The sequence below is a fragment of the Lacerta agilis genome, chromosome 7 (assembly GCF_009819535.1).
Source record: "Lacerta agilis isolate rLacAgi1 chromosome 7, rLacAgi1.pri, whole genome shotgun sequence".
In the NCBI taxonomy this organism is placed as follows: Eukaryota; Metazoa; Chordata; class Lepidosauria; order Squamata; family Lacertidae; genus Lacerta; species Lacerta agilis.
In genome coordinates this window covers 4,619,669-4,640,218 of record NC_046318.1, presented here as the reverse complement: position 1 = coordinate 4,640,218, position 20,550 = coordinate 4,619,669, and the positions used below count along the sequence as shown (strand labels likewise).

Sequence of the window (20,550 nt, the reverse complement as noted above, 5' to 3'; positions counted from 1 at the left end):
AGCCCCTGCGCCGACTTCCTGCCTCCAACTCCCCCTCCCCACTGGAGGAATGGTCGCTTCCTCCTGAGGAGGGGGATGGCGAGCTGGTGAACAACGGAGGCGGTTCCCTGTACTGCAAAAGATCCCGGGACGCTACCTGCCATGGGGAGGGGGTTTCCTGACAAATGCTATATGTTTTAAACAGCTGTTAAAACAAGTCTGGAAAATATCTGAAAGTTGCATGTCCAAAGTTCAAACCTTGGGTGCTTACCTTACAGCTGCTTATGGGCTCACTCCACCAGGAACTTCTCCTACGCCACAAGGGCAGAGTCATGCCATTATTATTATTATTATTATTATTATTATTATTATTATTATTATTATTATGTCACATTGTCTTGCCCAGGGCAACCCAAACAACTTCCAACCAACCAACCCACCAGACAGACGGACATCTTCCTGGTGGATCAAGGCCAATGCAACTTAAAGCAAGCAGGTTGCAAATGAAGAGTTTCCCTCACAGAAAAGGAAGGTACAGTACATGCAATACATACCCTTGCATTCCAGCTCTTAAAGATGCAGAATAACGCCAGTCAGGATTGGGTGGTTTTGGCTGCAAAACAAAGGAGGGAAAGAAATCAATATTAATTTCTGCTTAAACATGTTTAAAAAGCTATGCATTCCAAACTCGGATCACCTCCAGATTTCTTCAGCTTTTAAAAAAAATCTGCCAGACAATCACAAAAATATACTCACTCAAAGGCAGTAGGGTCTGCCAACCCCTCACCCAATACATTCCAAATCTAGGGTTGCCATATCTTGAAGAGCAAAAAAAGAGGACGGTGAAAATGCTTGAGACAACAGAGCATGGGGAAGTAAGAAGAAAGAAGACAGATTCAACTACACTTGCCCATGTGTACCTTTTTAAAGAAAAAAGAGAATCGCTTCAACCTGCTTATATATGAATGGATTAGTCACACGAAGAATTTGTGTGTTTTGACCAGGTTTTCTAGCAGCCTGTTAACTGCCGTAAAGTGACTTTCCACCTTGAAAACTAAACTTCACTACAACTCCTATCATTCCTGGCCAAGGGCCATGCTGGCTGTGGTGGATGGGAACTGGAGTCCAACAACATCTGGGGGGCCACAGGCTGCCCTCCCCCCGTTATGATGATAGCATCTACACTCTGGAACTCCCTGCCCATTGACATTAGGCAGGCCTGTTTGCTATATTGTTTTCAGTGACTACTAAAACCATTTTTGTTTAGGCAAGCCTACCCAGATATGAAGGGACGCAGGTGGCGCTGTGGGTTAAACCACAGAGCCTAGGGCTTGCTAATCAGAAGGTCGGCGGTTCGAATCCCACAATGGGGTGAGCTCCCGTTGCTCGGTCCTTGCTCCTGCCAACCTAGCAGTTCAAAAGCACGTCAAAGTGCAAGTAGATAAACAGGGACCACTCCAGCAGGAAGGTAAACAGTGTTTCCGTGTGCTGCTCTGGTTCACCAGAAGCGGCTTAGTCATGCTGGCCACATGACCTGGAAGCTGTATGCCGGCTGCCTCGGCCAGTAACGCGAGATGAGCGCCGCAACCCCAGTCGGATACGACTGGACCTAATGGTCAGGGGTCCCTTTACCTTTAACTTTTTACCCAGATATGAAAGACTGGCATGCATTTTAATAGGTACTTTTCATTCAGAAAGAGTATATTTTAAAATACTGATTTTATGTATACTTGGATTTTTGTATGTTTTAAAACTTAAAAAAATAATAATCCTGACTTTCCTTGATGATTTTAATGTTTTAATGTGTGGTTTTATGTTCTGTGTAAACCACCTAGAGGTTTCCACAGTTGAGCTCTGCACAGATGTTAGAAATAAATAATTCAGAGCGATAAAAATCTGATGGCAAACAAATTTGATATTAGTATTTTAAAAACGGAATACAACCCCATACCAGCAAGGAAAGCTTTAACAATTGCAAAGAGGAAGAAGTGTGTGTTCAATGTGAAAAATTAACAACATGCAAAACTCAAAAACAAGATACGGGAAGGTGAAAAACGACGTGTTAGGAAGCAGAATATTAAGGATATACTTGGGATATACTTCTGAGTTAATATTGCCATGGCTGAATGTTAAGGATTACCACAGAATGCATGTAGAAGGCAGGTTGTTGTTGTTTTTTTTTAATAACACTTTGTTTGTTTATCCAGTGAAAGAGAAAATGATTCTCTTCTACTGGAAGGTGTCTCTCTGAGTTCCATTAAGTGCACCCTCCTGTGAAGAGTGGATTTCAGCCACTCTGCTTGTGATGGAGTTTCTGCTGGGGTTTATGGACTGCAGAGAATTACACTAGATTATATCAGGCTTGCCGACTGCAGCAGATTTCATCAAGAGCAGACATGTTTTGTCACAACAGCAGGAGCTAATGCCTGGACCCAGAAATGGGAGAAGGAAATAGGAACTGAGACCCTATTCTATAGCTCAAATCTCAGCCCTGACCAGCAATCATGGACATCATAACTGTATCAGTTATTTGAGAGTATGAAAAAGGAGATACTTGAAGACCAATAGGCTGATTGACACATCAGCATCTGTTGTTAGATTCACAACTAATGGACTCTAGCCCACAAAAGTTTACACCCGATAAATCTGAATCTTTTGGGTGTCACATATTCATTGTTTTCCCTATGAAATAATGTCGCTCTGTAAACTGAAACTGCAAAACCTTAAATTACTTTTCTTTGTTACACTGCTTGCAAGAGAAATATTTGTCATATTTTGCCATCAAATGTTGTCATTGAGCATGTTACTTCCAGGGAACCTCAATGGGTGTCTTGTGACTCAAGTGTATTTTATATCTCATGCTTGCACCAGGTCTTCCCCCCAAAGACCCTCTTTCCATATGAACCTCCCTGGACCCTGAGATCATTCTCTAAGGCCCTTCTTCATTTGCCTCCTCCACAAGAGGAGTGGCTCCCCATCTATGGAATGCTCTCCCTAGGGAAGTTCCTCTTTAGCCAGGCATTGGTTGATTAACATCGTACACCCCTTTTAAATGTGTGTGTTCATGGGGGGGAATTCTTGGATAGTGACTTTATATGTTCTTGTTTTTAATACGCATTTTGTGTTTTTGCATTATATTTTAATATTGTGAACCACTCTGAGATCTACGGATGAAGGATGGTTTACAAATTTAATAAAAAATAACAACTACTACAACTGCTTCCCCCACCCCCAAAAACCACTTTAGGAATTTGCCTCTCCGCTGGATGTTTGCTACTAGGATGAAACTGTGGGTTTCATGGGGGGGGGGGGGGAAGCAAGCTGTGCTGAATCCCAGGATGAAAGAGACAATTGAATGCTAGCCCAATTTTCCTGAGTAAGCTGAGAGGGATCTGGCTGAGAAGTGCAGGATGCACTGTTTTGGGATCCCACATTTTAGCATTTTCTTGAACACCCGAAAATTCACTACCATCTGGGGGCTGTAAGTTAGGATGGTGGTAGCAGCTACCAGACAGTTAAGATGCAGCTTGCCTACACTGCAAGGCAGTTGTGCAATGGAAGAGCGCAAGCAGGTTCTCCTAGCACCCTCCACCCTTGGATACCTAAGACCAGTTCCAATTTCCTAAGAAGGCAAGATCTTCATTGGCTGCATTGCCACTTCCTTTGTAGCAGTCATGATCATTTCCTTTCTTTTAGAAGCACTGATGGACCACATCTCTCCAAGCACCTTGGGAACAATTTAAATCCAGCGGTAGAACACATGCTTTGCCTGCAAAAGGTCCCAGTTTTAATCTCTGACATTTCCAGGTAGGGCCAGATAAGACTCCTGTCCAAATCCCTGGACAGTCGTTGATGGCTTCCTATGTTCTTATGACCTACCTTGTCCACATTCTCAGTCTTCAATAAGTGAAATCCATCCAAACCAACCTGACTAGTTGAGGCCCTGGCTACAACCTGTGTATTGGCCAATGTAGCTGAGCCAGGATTAACATGAGAGATCAGGACTGGAGGTTTATCCGGGAGTCAAAGAAGGGAGCCAAAGAGCCAAGGAAATGCTATCACTGCCCAAGCAAAGTCCCAATCTGTACATGAAGACTTTGGAGCCCTTCCTATTCAGGATAGCCAATGGGTGGGTGGACTTACTCTAGTACCTGGAAACATTTTGTTATTAGGACAAAGGTGGCTAAACTGTGGCTGTGTAGATGTCATTGGATTACAACGCCCACCAGTTTCAGCCAGCATGTCCAATGATCATGGAAGATGGGAGATGTAGTTCAACATCTGAAGGACCATAGTTAAGCCATCCTTGATCTGTAGGCTCACAGCATTGGAGCTGTGCACAGAAACCATGGTGGCCTAGTTCTAGCCCTAGCAGCTCTTCATACAGCCACAAAGTGGGTTTTATGGTAAGTTGGGTTTTCTTCCACTTGTATTCAAGAAGAAGAAGAAGAAGAAGAAGAAGAAGAAGAAGAAGAAGAAGAAGAAGAAGAGGAGGAGGAGTAGTTTGGATTTGATATCCTGCTTTTCACTACCCGAAGGAGTCTCCAAGCGGCTAACATTCTCCTTTCCCTTCCTCCCCCACAACAAACACTCTGTGAGGTGAGTGGGGCTGAGAGACTTCAGAGAAGTGTGACTAGCCCAAGGTCACCCAGCAGCTGCATGTGGAGGAGTGGAGACACGAACCCAGTTCCCCAGATTACGAGTCTACCGCTCTTAACCACTACACCACACTGGCTCTCAAGCCATCATATGAGCTGTTTCATTAAGCTCACCTCCCTCTACACACACACACACACACACACACACACACACCAGTGAAGACAAAAGACAGCAGTAACCCTATAATGTCTCAGTCAATAGAGCACGAGACTCTTAATCTCAGGGTCATGGGTTCGAGCCCCATGTTGGACAAAAGATTCATGCATTGCAGGAGGTTGGACTGGATGAGCCTCATGGTCCCTTCCAACTCTACAATTCTATGATTCTATAAATGTCAAAGAGATAGTACGGCCATCATTAGTGGCAATGCTCTCCCTTTCTTGCTATCCTAATTCTTAACATAATGAGAGAGAATTGCTTTCTATAGCTGGACATTAAGCCTAAACTAAGGAGAGTCAAATTTGCTTACAAATTGTGCAGCTCATCCTTTTTACACTGGAGGCCTTCCTTTGAAGTATTTTTTATTGTTGTTGAAGCTGGTGCCTCTGACTTGAGGTCAGCTGCAGATTACCCTAGGAGAATGAAAATGTTCTCCCTCTAGTTTCTCGGTGTTCAATTTTTTATGTCAGGATTGAGTCTACATAGAGACATTTTTCTACATAGAGACAGATTTATTTGTCTAATGCAGACAGCAGAAGGCCTTTTTTGGCAGGCGACTGCATGTGTCACATTGGAGTATATGCAGGTGGATGAACTCTGGTGGTAGGGTTCTGATCTGTAGTGGTGATGTTATTAGGTCCTGTAATGGTGCATGTCTGCTAGCTGAGGATAACAAGCAATGCAACTGACCTGTTTGAGGACTCCACTGTTTATGTCCTCAGAGCACCCCAAAAAACCCCTCACTGACTAATGTGCCCATGTCTGAGGTCAAAAGTCCATGCTTTAAACCGTTGGCTTAATGCCATAATGGATAACATTCATTACAGCAAAGCAACAAGTACACAAATAACGCAAGATAATAAGAGTGCTGTTGTAGTGGAATTGTTGGAAACAGCCCAGGAATAAATGCCCAGTCCTGCTTTTTTGTATTAAATGCATTGAACACAGTAAATTATTTAAAGATAGCTCTGCCTTTCCTCTTGAGTTTTTTACAGAATGTCCTCTTGGATCAATATGCTTTATACAAAGAAGCTTCACCTGCCTCTTTCTTTCTTTCTTTCTTTAAATTAAGAACCCACAAGAAACTTCCGTTTCCACATTTGTGTGATAATTTAAGTGCTTGCACACAAAAGCTCATACCAAGAACAAACTTAGTTGGTCTCTAAAGTGCTACTGGAAGGAATTTTTTTATTTTATTTTGTTATGCATAAGGCAAGATACTGAGCATTTGTGATTTGCCATGAGGCATGCAAGAGAAAGAGGTGTGGAGGTTTTTTTTTGGGGGGGGGGATGAGGTTTGAGAAGCAGACGTCCCCAACTGTTCTAGATGCATGGAGAAAACTTTGGAGTTCTCCATTTTGCAACTAATGGATACAAGCTGGTGAAAGTAAGTGCTGTAATGATTAATAATTTGTTCAGAATTCAGCCACTAAAGTACTCTGAACACTTTGAGAAGAGTTGAGAGGAAGGTAATTAAAAGCTATTTTAGACCTTCTGGTTCTTTGGCAGCTCCTGTGCTCTCCTTATCTTTAAACACAATGAAGAGCTTTCAGGAGGATTTTAATGTCGTTCAGTTTGTGGTCCAGAGTGCAAACAACAATAAATGGGTGCTCTAATGGTGTCCCTTCTCAAAGAAATCAGCCCTGAGTACTCACTAGAAGGACAGATCCTGAAGTTGAGGCTCCAGTACTTTGGCCACCTCATGAGAAGAGAAGACTCCCTGGAAAAGACCCTGATGCTGGGAAAGATGGAGGGCACAAGGAGAAGGGGACGACAGAGGATGAGATGGTTGGACAGTGTTCTCGAAGCTACTAACATGAGTTTGGCCAAACTGCGAGAGGCAGTGAAGGATAGGCGTGCCTGGCGTGCTCTGGTCCATGGGGTCACGAAGAGTCGGACATGACTGAACGACTGAACAACAAATGGTGTCCCTTCTGTCAGAACATTGCATTTCCACTGAGCACTGCACAACAGCCATCATCACAGCTCTGTAAATCTTCTCCCTCTCAGTGGTTCTGGATAATGATCTCTGGGGAGAGAGCAGGAGGAGGAGCTTTCTCTGCAAATGCAGTGTCTCCTTGACTGCTTCCACTCCTAAGAACCACAGTAAAACAAACCCATGGGAAAGCAACAAACAAATGGTGTAAAATAAGTAAAACATTATTTCTTATTAGTGCATATAAACATTTTAAGTAGATACGGGAATGATATTTATTCTTTTATTTAAAAGCTTTTCTAAATCACTTAATGCTTTTTTAAAAGATTTCTATCTAAGTTGTGTACACCACATACAAAAACAATATCCATTAAGGCAAAAATACAGTCTAAAACCAGTAGTAATAATAATAATAATAATAATAATAATAATAATAATAATAATAATAATTTATTATTTATACCCCAGCCACCCCAGGAGCACAAAAACATAAAAAATAAAACAGAAATTTTGAGGATTCAAATATTTTAAACAGGGTCCAATCGCTGTAATAAGTGTGAATCGGCTTCATGTAAGGCATTCCTTTGGGGTCACTTTGATATTCTGTGGAATGTTCTCTGGTGATCTAAGGGAGTTTATAGAGGCAGGTGATCTTTCCGATAACCCGGCCATGAGTTGTTCAGGGCTGTATATGTTAACAAGACCTTGAGCACGGCCCAGTGCAGTTCCTTCAGCACAGGTGTAGCATGCATGAGTCTCGGGGCTCCACTCAACTACCTGGCCACAGCATTCTGGTCCGGCTGCAGCTTCTGGACCAATCCTATGGGAAGTCCTGTACAGAGTCCACCACTGGACTACATTACATCATCCCAATCATGAAGTTTCCAATGCACAAGTCACCATGGTAGAGCTAATATATCTTATATCTCAACTATCTGTCTATCTAGATACACACACACGAAATAATTTTATATGCTTATCACGTCTAATTTCACCAATATTTAATGAGATCTTTTAAAAGATGGGTTTTGATGAAAAATAACCACCCACATTCATAAAAACTCTAATACTGTGTCTTGCTTTAATCAGTGCTCACAGAAGCCCCCTACAGGCAGCCACTAAGTGTACAAATGAGCCCATGTATGGAAGCTCTGTATAGTTAAAGCTATACGACAAAGGTCCGTATAGTTAAAGCTATGGTTTTCCCAGTAGTAATGTACGGAAGTGAGAGCTGGACCATAAAGAAGGCTGATCGCCGAAGAATTGATGCTTTTGAATTATGGTGCTGAAGGAGACTCTTGAGAGTCCCATGGACTGCAAGAAGATCAAACCTATCCATTCTTAAAGAAATCAGCCCTGAGTGCTCACTAGAAGGACAGATCCTGAAGTTGAGGCTCCAGTACTTTGGCCACCTCATGAGAAGAGAAGACTCCCTAGAAAAGACCCTGATGTTGGGAAAGATGGAGGGCACAAGGAGAAGGGGACGACAGAGGGTGAGATGGTTGGACAGTGTTCTCGAAGCTACTAGCCTGAGTTTGGCCAAACTGCGGGAGGCAGTGAAGGATAGGCGTGCCTGGTGTGCTCTGGTCCATGGGGTCACGAAGAGTCAGACACGACTGAACGACTGAACAACAACAACATGGAAGTAGTGAGAAGGGCATCCAGATTTTGGGGGGGGGCATTACAAGCCTTTGAACAAGCATAAAGGACCACCCATTAGTCACTTCAGGTATCTTGAAATATCATATATTTTTGCTCAGGCTTTCCTTGATCCATAAGATTGAACTCTCTTATTACTGAATTCAAGTTTTTATCCTGTTTGTCTGGCTTCTCTGTTGTCAGTTTGCTTCTATGACGCTGTCTTGTTGTTTTTATGCTGTATTTTTGTATACTGCTTAGAGATTTTTAAATATCAAGCAGTCTGAAAATGTGTTTAAATCAATCAATCAATATGTCTGGTTCTATGACTCAGCGTGCAATCCTTAATCCACATGCCTGGGAGTGAAGCCCCCCTGAATTCAGTGGAACTTACTTCTGAGCAGACATATAGGATTGCACTGTAAAGGGCAACAGAAATTCTCTGATGGCTTCCATTTGTGTTGGCTCAAACCCTACTCAAGACAGGGAAGTAGAAATCAGACATCTACAAACAAGCACATTTGCAAGGGGCGGGGATGAAGGCATAATTAGCATAATCCTTGTTGGTCAAAATATTCCAGCATTGCAGGGGGCTGGACTAGATGACCCTCGTGGTCCTTTCCAATTCTTTAAAAAATGCATAAGCGTGTGTGTGTGTGTGTGTGTGTGTGAGAGAGAGAGAGAGAGAGAGAGAGAGAGAGAGAGAGAGAGAGAGAGAGAGAGAGAGAGATTCATCTGCACAACCCTTTACTGTGGATTAACTTCAGTCTCACACAATCTTTCAGGAAGCCATTCTCAAGTGCATCTATAAGTACCTGCATTTTGCAGGGTGAAAGTGGCAGCTACTGCCTTGCTCTCAGATGCATGAACAGTTTTCCATGGGGATCCAAGCAAGCACCCCTTATCCTTCATCCCTTCACTTGCCCTCATTTCATTTTAGGGCAGACTTCTCCTGCTTTTTGTCAGGGGTTATCTGAGGCCACTGCCACTCCCCGTTTCTTTCTTTTGAGCAGTCATTCTCATTCCTTTCCTTGCTCACCAGTAGCTGTAGTTAGTCAGGAAAGTATCCAGTCCTTCACCTTAGCAAAAACAACAACTCCTGCCATTACTTTCTGATTGCCGGTGCCACTGATATCAACCTCCCACCATCTCTCTGCTGTCTTGCTGGGGGTGGGGGGACCCACACTTTCACAGTATCCTCCTCATACACAGCAACACACACTCTGATCAGATGGGAGGGCGGATGCTATAAAACCGCTGCAGAAATTTGTGAACACAGCAGAGCAACTGAAATGCATCACTAGATTTTATCTCTGCAGCTTCAGAAGTCTTGCTGCAGAGTTACCATTATTGTTGTTTGAGTTTCAACCAAGAAAAAGCCCCCAAGGTGGCTCACAAAAGGTAACAAACAAATACTAAATTCAAGGGGGGAAGTGCATGCAGTCAGTGATTATTCAGCAAACATCAAATGTGTTGGCCCTTCCTATCTCAATGTCTCTCAAAGCATTCAAAATGGTGGCAGAGAAAACAGTGATACCCAAACAGACGTTACTGTTGTCAGGCAAAGGTTTAGCATGCATGCCAACTGACCAATAGCAACACCCTGCAACTCATCTTTGCTGAAGGCACAGCTTTGAAGCTAAGTGTCACTCTGGTGAAAGGGCTTTTGGCAACAGACAAGGCAGACTGAGAGGCTCAACTGCTGCTGAGGAGAGCAACAGATGACGAAGGTGAAAATCCAGCTCATAAGACAACTGTGGCCAGAAGGATTCCAGCACTTTCCCTCGTCAGGGAAGAGAGAGAAGTGTTCAGATAGTCAAAGGATGGCACATATTTTCTGAAAAGGTTACGTTAAAAGCCCAATGGTAAAATAAGATTTCTCCCCTTCTCCTGCAAGACAGCAATTGCAAATGCTGGCTTTAATCTCACAGTGGGTCAGCAGTGAAGCCAAGACGTCTTGCCAGGCTTGTTGTTCCCCTTAGGTGATTATCCTGCCCTGACTGCCCTGTTCATCCAGCAGTGATGAATTATAACACTAGACATTCATTAAATCCTGTGCCTTGATCCTTCTGCCCCTGCAGTGCCACCAACAATCTCTCTGCTGCCTGCTGGCTATTGCGCTACTAATGCTGCTGAAATGACCCCAGAACATTCTTCTTCTTCTTCTTTTCAGTGCACATAACAAAGTTTGTCTATTTAAAACTGTCGTTTGCAGACAGACAAAACACTTTTAATAGTCACAGTTAGCATGCACTTTTCAGAAGCTACTGAATTACACAGCCTACTACTACTACTACTACTACTACTACTACTAGAAATTCACAGCCAGGTGAACAGCACCACCAGGAAATGACTCCTTCGGTTCTAGAACACTCTGGACAGATCAATGTCTAGGTTGTGTGACACTTTTCCATGTTTTTATTCAAAGTCCCATTCCATTTCCACAGTAATATGCATTTTTAAAGAATCATTTCTATGCATAGTTTCTGTCAAAATAGGTGTTTAAAAGCACATTTTGATCATTTAAACTGCTGAGAACAACCACATCTCAAAATCTGAAGAAGTGCAAAATCCCCCCACATATTCAAGTTCCTACCCACACATTACTCTAAGAGGTCTGTGGATCATGTCATTTTGTGTTGGAATTTGCAAAGACTGAATTCCTCAAGAATTCTTAGATTAGAAGGAAAGTGCTTCCTCTGTTCCCCCATGTTTAGCATAAATTGCCCTGCCTCCCTTGGCCAAATCAAAAGTAAAAGAAAATGAGCAGAGACTTCAGTTAGGGGGTAGATTATTTAGCCACTTTCCCTAGCACTTTTTGTTTTGTTGCTTCTGTGTAAAGTCTTCTCTGTCATTTGGCTTCTCTTCCTGCCTCTCCCCAGTACCACACATATCCTGCTTGGGAACTGTCCTATAAGTATTTAGTGGGGAAAGACTAATTTGCAAATTCAGGAAAGGAGGACATGATGAAACTGCCTGGTGGCAAAAAGAAAGCCCATTTTTTTGGTTGCACTCATAGTTGCCTTCCGCCTGCATCCTACTCTGGGGTTTGTTTGTCTCCATCACAGATTTGAACTCCTGGGGGAGGAGCAGCTAAATATTTTTTAACAGAGAATTCTCAGCACCATCATCAAACAACAATTCCTGGGATTCTTAGTGAGAAGTCAATGTAGCTAAACTGGTATAAAGCAAATATAGGTTTGTAGTACAGATACAAATATAGGTTTGTAGTGCAGTACTCTTGAGAGTCCCATGGACTGCAAGAAGATCAAACCTATCCATTCTCAAAGAAATCAGCCCTGAGTGCTCACTAGAAGGACAGATCCTGAAGTTGAGGCTCCAGTACTTTGGCCACCTCATGAGAAGAGAAGACTCCCTGGAAAAGACCCTGATATTGGGAAAGATGGAGGGCACAAGGAGAAGGGGACGACAGAGGATGAGATGGTTGGACAGTGTTCTCGAAGCTACTAACATGAGTTTGGCCAAACTGCGAGAGGCAGTGAAGGATAGGCGTGCCTGGCGTGCTCTGGTCCATGGGGTCACGAAGAGTCGGACACGACTGAACGACTGAACAACAACAACAACAAGTACAGATATATGTTCTGTCTGTCTCATATGGACTCCTGTCTTGGCAAAACACAATATCACAAAACTGCAAGGTAACCCAAGGACTTCCACTCTCTGCTCTAAGCTTCAATAGCCCATCACTTGCATTCCATCAAGCCTTTTCTTAAAAACCTTTAAAGGAGATACCCATAACTTCCAGGAAATGCTTTCCATTACGGAACTGCAGTTACAATAAACAATATTCTCTATTGTTTTATCTAAATCTAGCTTCAGTTTCCTGCTGATGCACTACATAGCTTCTGATGTGCTGTAGTATTGCCCCCCCCCCCCGGCCAACAGCTCACCTTCCAATTATCGAGGTCGCTAAGGGTTTCTGGGGAAAACTGAACACAGGTGCCATGCTGGAAGCTACAGAGGTGTGCTCAGCACTTTTTGGGAAATTGACCTTGATTTGGATTGCTGATCATGTAAAACTCTGACACACAGAGAGGTGGAACAAGAGAAGGCAGAATGAAAAAAACCAAGTATCATTCTTAAAATGCTCTCATGGTTAAAACTAGGCTTTATTTTACCCGAGTCAAAGACACAGTTTGGCACACACACACACACCCCACACATTTGCGTACACACATACATAGGCTGGGAGCCTCAATGGCACTCCTCTACCTGGGGCAAAAAACCTGGCTAGCCCCCCCCCCCAAATACGGCTCTGATAGAAATACTTATGATCTTGTGATGGTCACAACCATATGGCATCCCTCTTTGTGCTGATAACATAGTACAGTACCAGAAACCAACCAAGAAGCTACAGGGCAACCTTAAATCCCCTACTTTGAACAAAACATCCCCTCTTTTACCCCACTATAGTATTCATGACATCATGGAAAGTGCTAGCAAATTCCCATGCAATAAGCAAGTGGATAATTTAGTGCTGTTTTAAAAGGTAAGGAAAGTCTCCAGATTTGTATTTTACTCCCAAATGGATGTTGTTGTTGTTGTTGTTTTTACAAAACACGTAAGAAAATGCAAAAATGGGTTGTAAAAAAACTTTAGAACCAAACTAGATGAGATATCAATATACTCACGATCATATATCCTGTAGCTGGTAGTATTGGTGTTGGTAGTTAAAGTTAAAAACAGCAATATATAGAGGGTGATCAGACTGGGCCTGGAACTAGGAAAGGGGCAGGGATTTACCCTTTTTATTCTCTCTCTCTCTCTCTCTCTCTCTCTCTCTCTCTCTTTCTTTCTCTCTCTCTCTCTCTCTCTCACACACACACACCCCTGCTATTTGCCCTAAAGATGGAAAATACCAAGTACCGGTACATTCCACTGTTTTCAATGAAACTTTCAAACTTTGACATTATGACTTAAATCCAACTTTTTGAATACAGTCTGATATGCAGGAAGAATTCCTGTACGTCTGGCCGGACCCTACACTTCAGTGACCAGGGTAAGTAATCAAACACAGAAAAATGCATTGCAGGAATAGCACCCACCCTTCAAGTGACTTGGGGAAATTATTACCCTTTTGGGAGCTCTATGTATATACTGGAGGCTTCACATGAGCACACTGCCTGTACATTTAAGTTTTTCTTAATGCAATGCAGAGCAGATTGTGGGGGTGGGATTTTCATCAGGAAACTGATGTGGAGAGAAAGGATTGACCTCTCCTCCCATTGTCTTGGTACACATGCTCTTTGCCAGAATTTTAAGCAATAGCAGTTCCAGTCATGCATCTTCACTCCCTCATTTAGCCAGATCTTTACTTTCAGTAAACTTGTTGAGGTTTGTGGCACCAAAAAGCCATGCTGCTGATCAGCAAGTATTTTATCTGGACTGAGGTCAAACAAATAAATTATAACCTACCTATGGATTCATTTCAGAAATGCAGAAATTATCAAGCTGGCATAGTAGCCTCAATAGGTTGTCCATCAAACCAAGCCCATTAAAAGCTGCCCATGGCATAATCCAGGCTAATTTCTCAGCATGGATTATGCTAATTTTCTATTTAAGTTTTTTCTTTTTTCTTTTAAGTAACACAATCTTTTCAAGTGGGTAAGTGATGGTTGGAGAAAAATTACATTGAAACAATTTCACCTTGGGGCTTTCAATATGATTTTAAAAAACTACTTAACTTATTTAACTTGTTTTCTGAATACTGAAAAAACTGGCTGCCCAACTTTGTTTTTACTGTACTACTCTTATTTTCAGCAAAGCATATCTGTATAATTTTACCAATATATTGAAACTGAGTATGTTTTGTTTTCTACTTCTGAAGTCCATTTGGAGACAGTGTGACTGCTTTCACAATACAGCTTTGAATGGTACCTGGGGAAAACACCCAGTATTGTACCGCTGTGCTGCAGATGACATAAAACTGAAATGATATATAGGATCCCTTACAATCTACTAAGTGTTAGCATTGTTTACTAGTAAATAAACAAATAAAATTAAGTGTATCACTACAAGAGAGCATGATCGGGTAATGAAGAGGCCTTAGGTACTAAACAAGTACCGTACATTGGGGGTTACAGCAAAAACTGGGTCAACATACTGAATTATGTCACTAGACTTTCAGAGAAAAGGAGAGGTAGGACAGGAGGACAGGAAGAAGAGGCAACACCATGTGAGAAGTAAAACACTGTGTTACCAGTTTAATCTATTCATGTCTGCTCAGAAATAAGTTCCACTGAGATCAATGGTGGGATTGTAGCCTAAGAATGTTTGATATGTTCTCGGCCTCCTGAATATATACGGCCAAGTGTATCTTAATATGGTGATCCAGAAGATGCAACATAATTACAAAGTCTTGTAGGCTGCAAACCAATACCCTGGGAGTAAGCTCCACTGGACACAGTGCTTCAAAGGAAACATGCATCACCTGAACATCATTTGAAGAATATTGATTCTCAGACTGAGCCTTCTCATGCTTCTTCTATGCGTATTTTGTGCTGTCATATAATCTGCTAGAGTGGACTTTCTCCTACATGTAGAAAGGTGGTGGTAGAAAGACCCTGACACTTTGATCAGGAAGATAAAAAACCCTTTAAAAATAAAGTGCTACACAGATAGAGCACACCTCAGCTAGCAGAGCAGAAGGAATCAAAAGCCTCCAATTTTGTTTGTTGGGGGGGGGGGAATGAATGCCATACCTCACCATTCCTTTAACCCACTCTTGTTTCCTATCAATATCCTGAGCATTAAGCATGTAAAAGACCCCTAGTTAAATTCAAAGCCTGTTCAGGTCATTTAATCCATCCAGTCCTCACCTCATTTGGAGTGATGGGCTCACTTTTAAGTATGATCAGGTTCTGTGCACTCTGCCCACTCTGTCCAGTCAGATGCCTCTCAGACATCCCAGCCTGGGAGTTGATTCCTGCTGGGACCCCGGTATTGTAAAACATGAAAGTATCACTTCCTGAGCCTGCAGTCAGACAAGCTTTATAGCAGTAGGTCTTGGAAAGAGATCCATTGCCCCGCACTTCAACAAAATGGGGCTGGACTTTTAAACCATTTGACATTCTGGTGTCAAGGTTGCTATTTGCCTGCTTGTACATTTCGACCGGGCACCTTTCTCTGGGCGTCCCACAGAACCCCCCACAGCAGGAGCGCATGTGCACACTGTGTTTCTGGCACTTGATCACAGCGAGGACAATGATTGTCAAGAGAAATATAAATGAGACGGAGCTCAGAGCAACAATGAGATAAAGGGTGATCTCAGAGTAACTTCTAGAGCTTTTTACATGCCTCCTGGTGTCAGGAATGATTTTGGAAATCCTGTCCACCACAGCAACTATGATAGACACGGATGAAGACAAGGGTGGCTCTCCATTGTCTCTCACTACAACAGTAAGGTTGAAGGTGGTCACAGTGTCCTCCGGAAGTTTTCGAGTAGTCCTAACTTCTCCACTGTGAAGTGCCACTCTAAAGAAGTCTGGAGCTGAAGACTGGGCCAGGTGAAAGAAGAGCCATGCATTTTGCCCAGAGTCTGCATCAATGGCTATGACTTTGGTCACCAAGTATCCAGTGTTGGCTGAGCGAGGGATCATCTCCATGGCTGCTGAGGCATTAACTGGGGCAGGATACAGAATCTGTGGTGCATGGTCATTCTGATCCACCACATAGATGTTCACTGTGGCTGTGCTACTGAGTGGTGGCAGCCCCGAGTCTTGGGCCTGCACAACAACCTGGAACTCCCTCAGCTGTTCATAGTCAAAGGAAGTAACAGCATAAATGTCACCAGTGTCAGATTTAATGGAGACATAGGAGGCCACAGGGAGCCCTCGAATCTCTCTGTTCAGCAGAGAGTAGGAAATGTGGGCATTTTCATTGGCATCAAGGTCAACAGCCTTGGCAGTGCAGAGGGAAACCCCTGGAGCATTGTTTTCAGGGATGTAAACAGAGTAAGTGGGTTCTTCAAACCGTGGTGGGTTGTCATTGATATCAGAGATGTCCACTTGGATGACTTTGTGAGAAGATAAGGGAGGAATCCCTGCATCTGTGGCAGTGATGGTAATATTGTAGGTAGCAGCCCTTTCGCGGTCAAGAACCCCCTGAGTCACCAGGGTGTAAGAGTTTTTGAAGGAATTAAGTTTGAAAGGGAGGTTGGCGGGAATGCTCAAGCTGACTTGCCTGTTCTGGCCAGAATCCTGGTCAGTGACGCTCATTAAGGCCACCACGGTGTCAGGGGGGGCATCCTCAGAGACTGGGCTGTACAAGGAAGTCAGCACAACCTCAGGGGCATTATCATTGGCATCCACAATGTGGACTAGCACCTTGCAGTGCCCAGCCATGGGGACGGGGCCCCTATCAGTGGCTTGTACATAGATCTCATAGGAGGAGGCCTCCTCGTAGTCCAGCGTCCCGTTAACCCTCACCTCTCCCGACACTGGGTCCACGCTGAAGAGCTGGCGCACTTTCTCCGGGGTGTAGCTGCTGAAGGAATAGCGCACGTCGCCGTTGGAGCCCTCGTCCGGGTCGGAGGCGTTCAGCCTTGCCACCAGCGTGCCTGGCGCCACATTCTCCATTAAAGTCGCCGTGTATGTGCCGCGGTCGAACTCCGGCGAGTTGTCGTTGGTGTCCAAGACCCGCACGGAGATCTGGGCCGTGGCGGACTTGGCCGGGTCGCCTCCATCAACGGCGGTGAGCACCAACTGCTGGCGGGCGCTCTGCTCGCGGTCGAGGGGCTGCAGCAGCACCAGCTCCAGGAGTTTGCTGCCGCGCTCGAAGTCCCCCAGGCCCAGCCCGAAGTGCTCGCTGGGGCTGAGGTGGTAGCTCTGCACCGAGTTGGAGCCCACGTCCGGGTCGTCGGCGCCCTCGATGGGGAAGCGGGCGCCCGGCAGCGCGGACTCGCTGACTTCCAGCCGGTACTCCTGCCGGGGGAAACGGGGCGCATGGTCGTTGATGTCCAGCACCTCCACCTCCACGCCGTGCACCTCGACGGGCTGCTCGATCACCAGCTCCAGGCTGAGGAAGCACGACGGGCTGAGCTCGCACAGCGCCTCCCGGTCCACGCGCTCCTTCACCACCAGCAGCCCGCGGCCCACGTCCAGCGCAAAGTACTGCCGACCGCTGCCCGACGTCAGCCGAGCGCCCCTCGACGCCAGGTGCCGGGGCTCCAGCGCCAGATCGTCCGCCACGCTCCCCACCACGGCGCCCCGCGGCACCTCCTCCTGCACTGCGTAGCGGAGCTGCCCGACGGCGGGTCCCAGGCACAGCAGCAGCGGCGGAAGAAGAAGCAGCAGCCAGGAGCCCAGGGCCTCCGCCTCGCGGCCGCGCCAGGAACCCGGCAGTGTCATGGCAGGTCCGGGAAGGAAGGCCCCCGGCAGCTGCCCCTCCCCGGGCAGGCGCACGCTCAGCCTCCCGGCAGCAGCGGCAGCGGCAGGAGGAGGGTCATGCAAGCGGCTAGCAGGCGCAGCCAGGAGCCCCCGGCGCGGCCACTGCGCCCCTCCTCCGCTCCGGGGCTGCCGAGCCCCTCATGTCGCCCAGTCGCCAGCTCTGGCCCGCTCTGCGATGGCCCCTTCTCCTCCGGCGACAGACAGGCGGTTCCACTCCTCCTCCTCCTCCTCCTCTTCCTCTTCCTCCCCCGCCGCCTGACGCTGCTGCTCCTCCGCGCGTTGGGGAGGGGCGCGTTCGGCGCTCGGCTGGCTCCGTTTCAGCACCTTGGCAAGGGACAGCGACCTCGAGGCGGGCGGGCGGCCAGCCAGCCAGGTAGGAGCGACGCTCGTCCCGACAGCGCGGCGAGGAAGAGGCAAGGGTAGGGCCAAGGAGGCGTCGGTGGGGCAGTTGAGGGTGGGTGCTGGTGGGCAGGAAACAGGGGCGCAGCTATGCAGGCCGGCTGCCCCACTCACTCACCCCTCTTCTCAACAAACCCGGAGGCTGCTCAATGCCTAGTCGAGCCTACCCCACTTCTGCTTTCTCCACCTGGAAGATTCGGATCTAGGATATTCGCCATCCTGGCTACCTGGGAGGCTTTTAACGAAAATGCCAGGGATTGGAACTGATCTCTTCTGCAAGCAGGGGGTGTGTTTTCCCGCCCTGGGGGGGCCCTTCTCCCAACTCAAAGCCTCGCTCCCATCCCAGCAAGACCCCTTCCTCCCATTCAGATTTCAAATCCAAGGAAAGAAAAGGTGAGTCCTCCCACTGGCTTTCGACCAGCTCACACTCCTGTTTGCTGCAGCCACACCAAGATGTTCCTTCTTTGGTGCAGCAAACAAATCAAGGAGAAAAATCCCTACCACTCCCCCCCCCCAAAAAAAAACTAGGAAAGGAGCATGTTGATTTATATAGGTGGGTTCAAGATCCCTAAGGCTCCAGGAAGTAATGAAAGAGAAAAATAAGCAATCAAAATGCAGGAAGAGGGATACTCGGTTTATAAACAACATTAACACGCCACTTCCAATCTTACCAATTTCAAGCTTACTAGCAAATGAAAAGATGATATATACTTTTACAGGGGGAGGGAGTGCCATAGTTGTGACACAGCCCCTAGAGGCTTTCAGTCTTAGACATCTTGGTGTCTAGAAAAGGCTTCCCTGCAGGTCCATTTTCTTGCTTTTCCAAAACTCCCCCTTCACATTGCTTTTCCTTCCTCAGTTCCTTCATGTACCAAAACTGGTATGTGCAATTCACCTTCTGGAATTTCACCACACACGTTGTGACTCACCAAGCCAAACCCAGGTCGCTAGCTATATTTCTTTGACAAACCTACTGTTTTTGCTACTTGCCTAGCGTTGGAGAAAGGAGAAAGTATGTCTAATAATATCTGGCAGCCCACAGGTTGGCGGACTACGTTTGGCTTGGTGAGCCACAAGTTGGGCAGATCCAGACTCTGTTTTTCCTTAAATTAAATCACAAGCTTTTAAGGCAGCATTCATAAAACTGCAAATGAATGATAAGTCTTTCAGTAATAATAATGAAAATGAGGAGTCTGGGAAGTGACAGTATTTCTCTTTATATGCCAATGACTGTCTCTTATTAAATTTGGATTCATTGTGTGCAACACAAACTCTGGACTTCAAAATAGAATTAACCATCCTGCTTTCTTTATTCATATCAGAAATATTGCCCTGTGCAGAATTACCCTATGCAGAAAATCTTACTACAAACAATACAGTTTCTATAATAACAGCAACATGGAGACTGAATATAAAATTGTGTATTAGTTTTGAGATCCATTTGAAAAATTACACAATTCCAATAACAATTACAAAAAGATAATTACTTCCCCCCTCCAAATCCTTGTGTCATATGCCATAGTTCATACATGTTTTGAGCACCAGTAATTTCCTGCTGTTTTCTCCTCCTCCTCCCCATTTCTATTTTGTGGAATAAGTGAGGAGAAGCAGTATGAAGAGCTAACCCTTCAAGGCACATAGTTTTCCAACATCTATCCTATGCAAGGAACAGTTGCATGCATTTCTTGTGTCAACAGAGACTATCTGTATGGCTTAGGGTGGTAAACTAATGTCTAGGCTGTAATACTTTGGACAGTATTTGGGGGCTCACATGATTAAATGCTCTCCAATTTTCAAAACCACCACACACAGAAAACTAGCATGTCAGGGAGTCCTATTCTAGCCTGGCCTTTTTCTGACATCTACTTTTTTCTGTGTGTAAGCATTACATTAAAAAAACAACAACAACTGAGGAGCATTCCGTAATGTCAGCCCCACTTGTAAAATGAAATGATACACCTTAGAGAGAGGTTTACCATCCTGGAATCCTTCAGGAAGAAGGATATAAATTCTTTCTATCTTTCTATCTATCTATCTATCTATCATAATAATGCTGGGAGTAGACCTACATTTTCCCCATACAATTGAATTCAAAAGGTTCCAAATAGTTTGAGCAGAATCTGTATAATCATAGCATTTATTGCTTTATTTTATTGTTGTTACTATGTTGTAAGATGTCTTGGAAGGAGTCATCCTTAAATGTAGAGTATAACTATATTATACAGACTTGTGGGTTTGGAATACAGAGGCATTGTGGACTCTCCTTACACTGTATGGAATTGCAATGCTGATAATCTCCTCATAAACCTTCTGTTTCTCCCCCTTTCTAAATATATTTCTAAGCCTCTCCTGAGCTGGCATATATTTCTTGTT

At 44.8% G+C, this 20,550-nt stretch overlaps 1 protein-coding gene and 1 pseudogene across 4 annotated transcripts in view; both read right to left on the bottom strand.

Moving 5' to 3' along the window:
- LOC117049502 overlaps positions 1–20,550 on the bottom strand; it is a 156,642-nt pseudogene that overhangs the window by 2,515 nt on the left and 133,577 nt on the right.
- The window catches only part of LOC117049500 (protocadherin alpha-5-like), a 132,756-nt gene that overhangs the window by 39,908 nt on the left and 72,298 nt on the right, over positions 1–20,550 (bottom strand). For all 4 annotated transcript variants that reach the window (XM_033154221.1, XM_033154222.1, XM_033154224.1 and 1 more), the window contains exon 2: positions 534–592. In XM_033154221.1, coding sequence (XP_033010112.1) covers positions 534–592 — 59 coding nt within the window. The remainder of the gene's footprint in view (positions 1–533; positions 593–20,550) is intronic.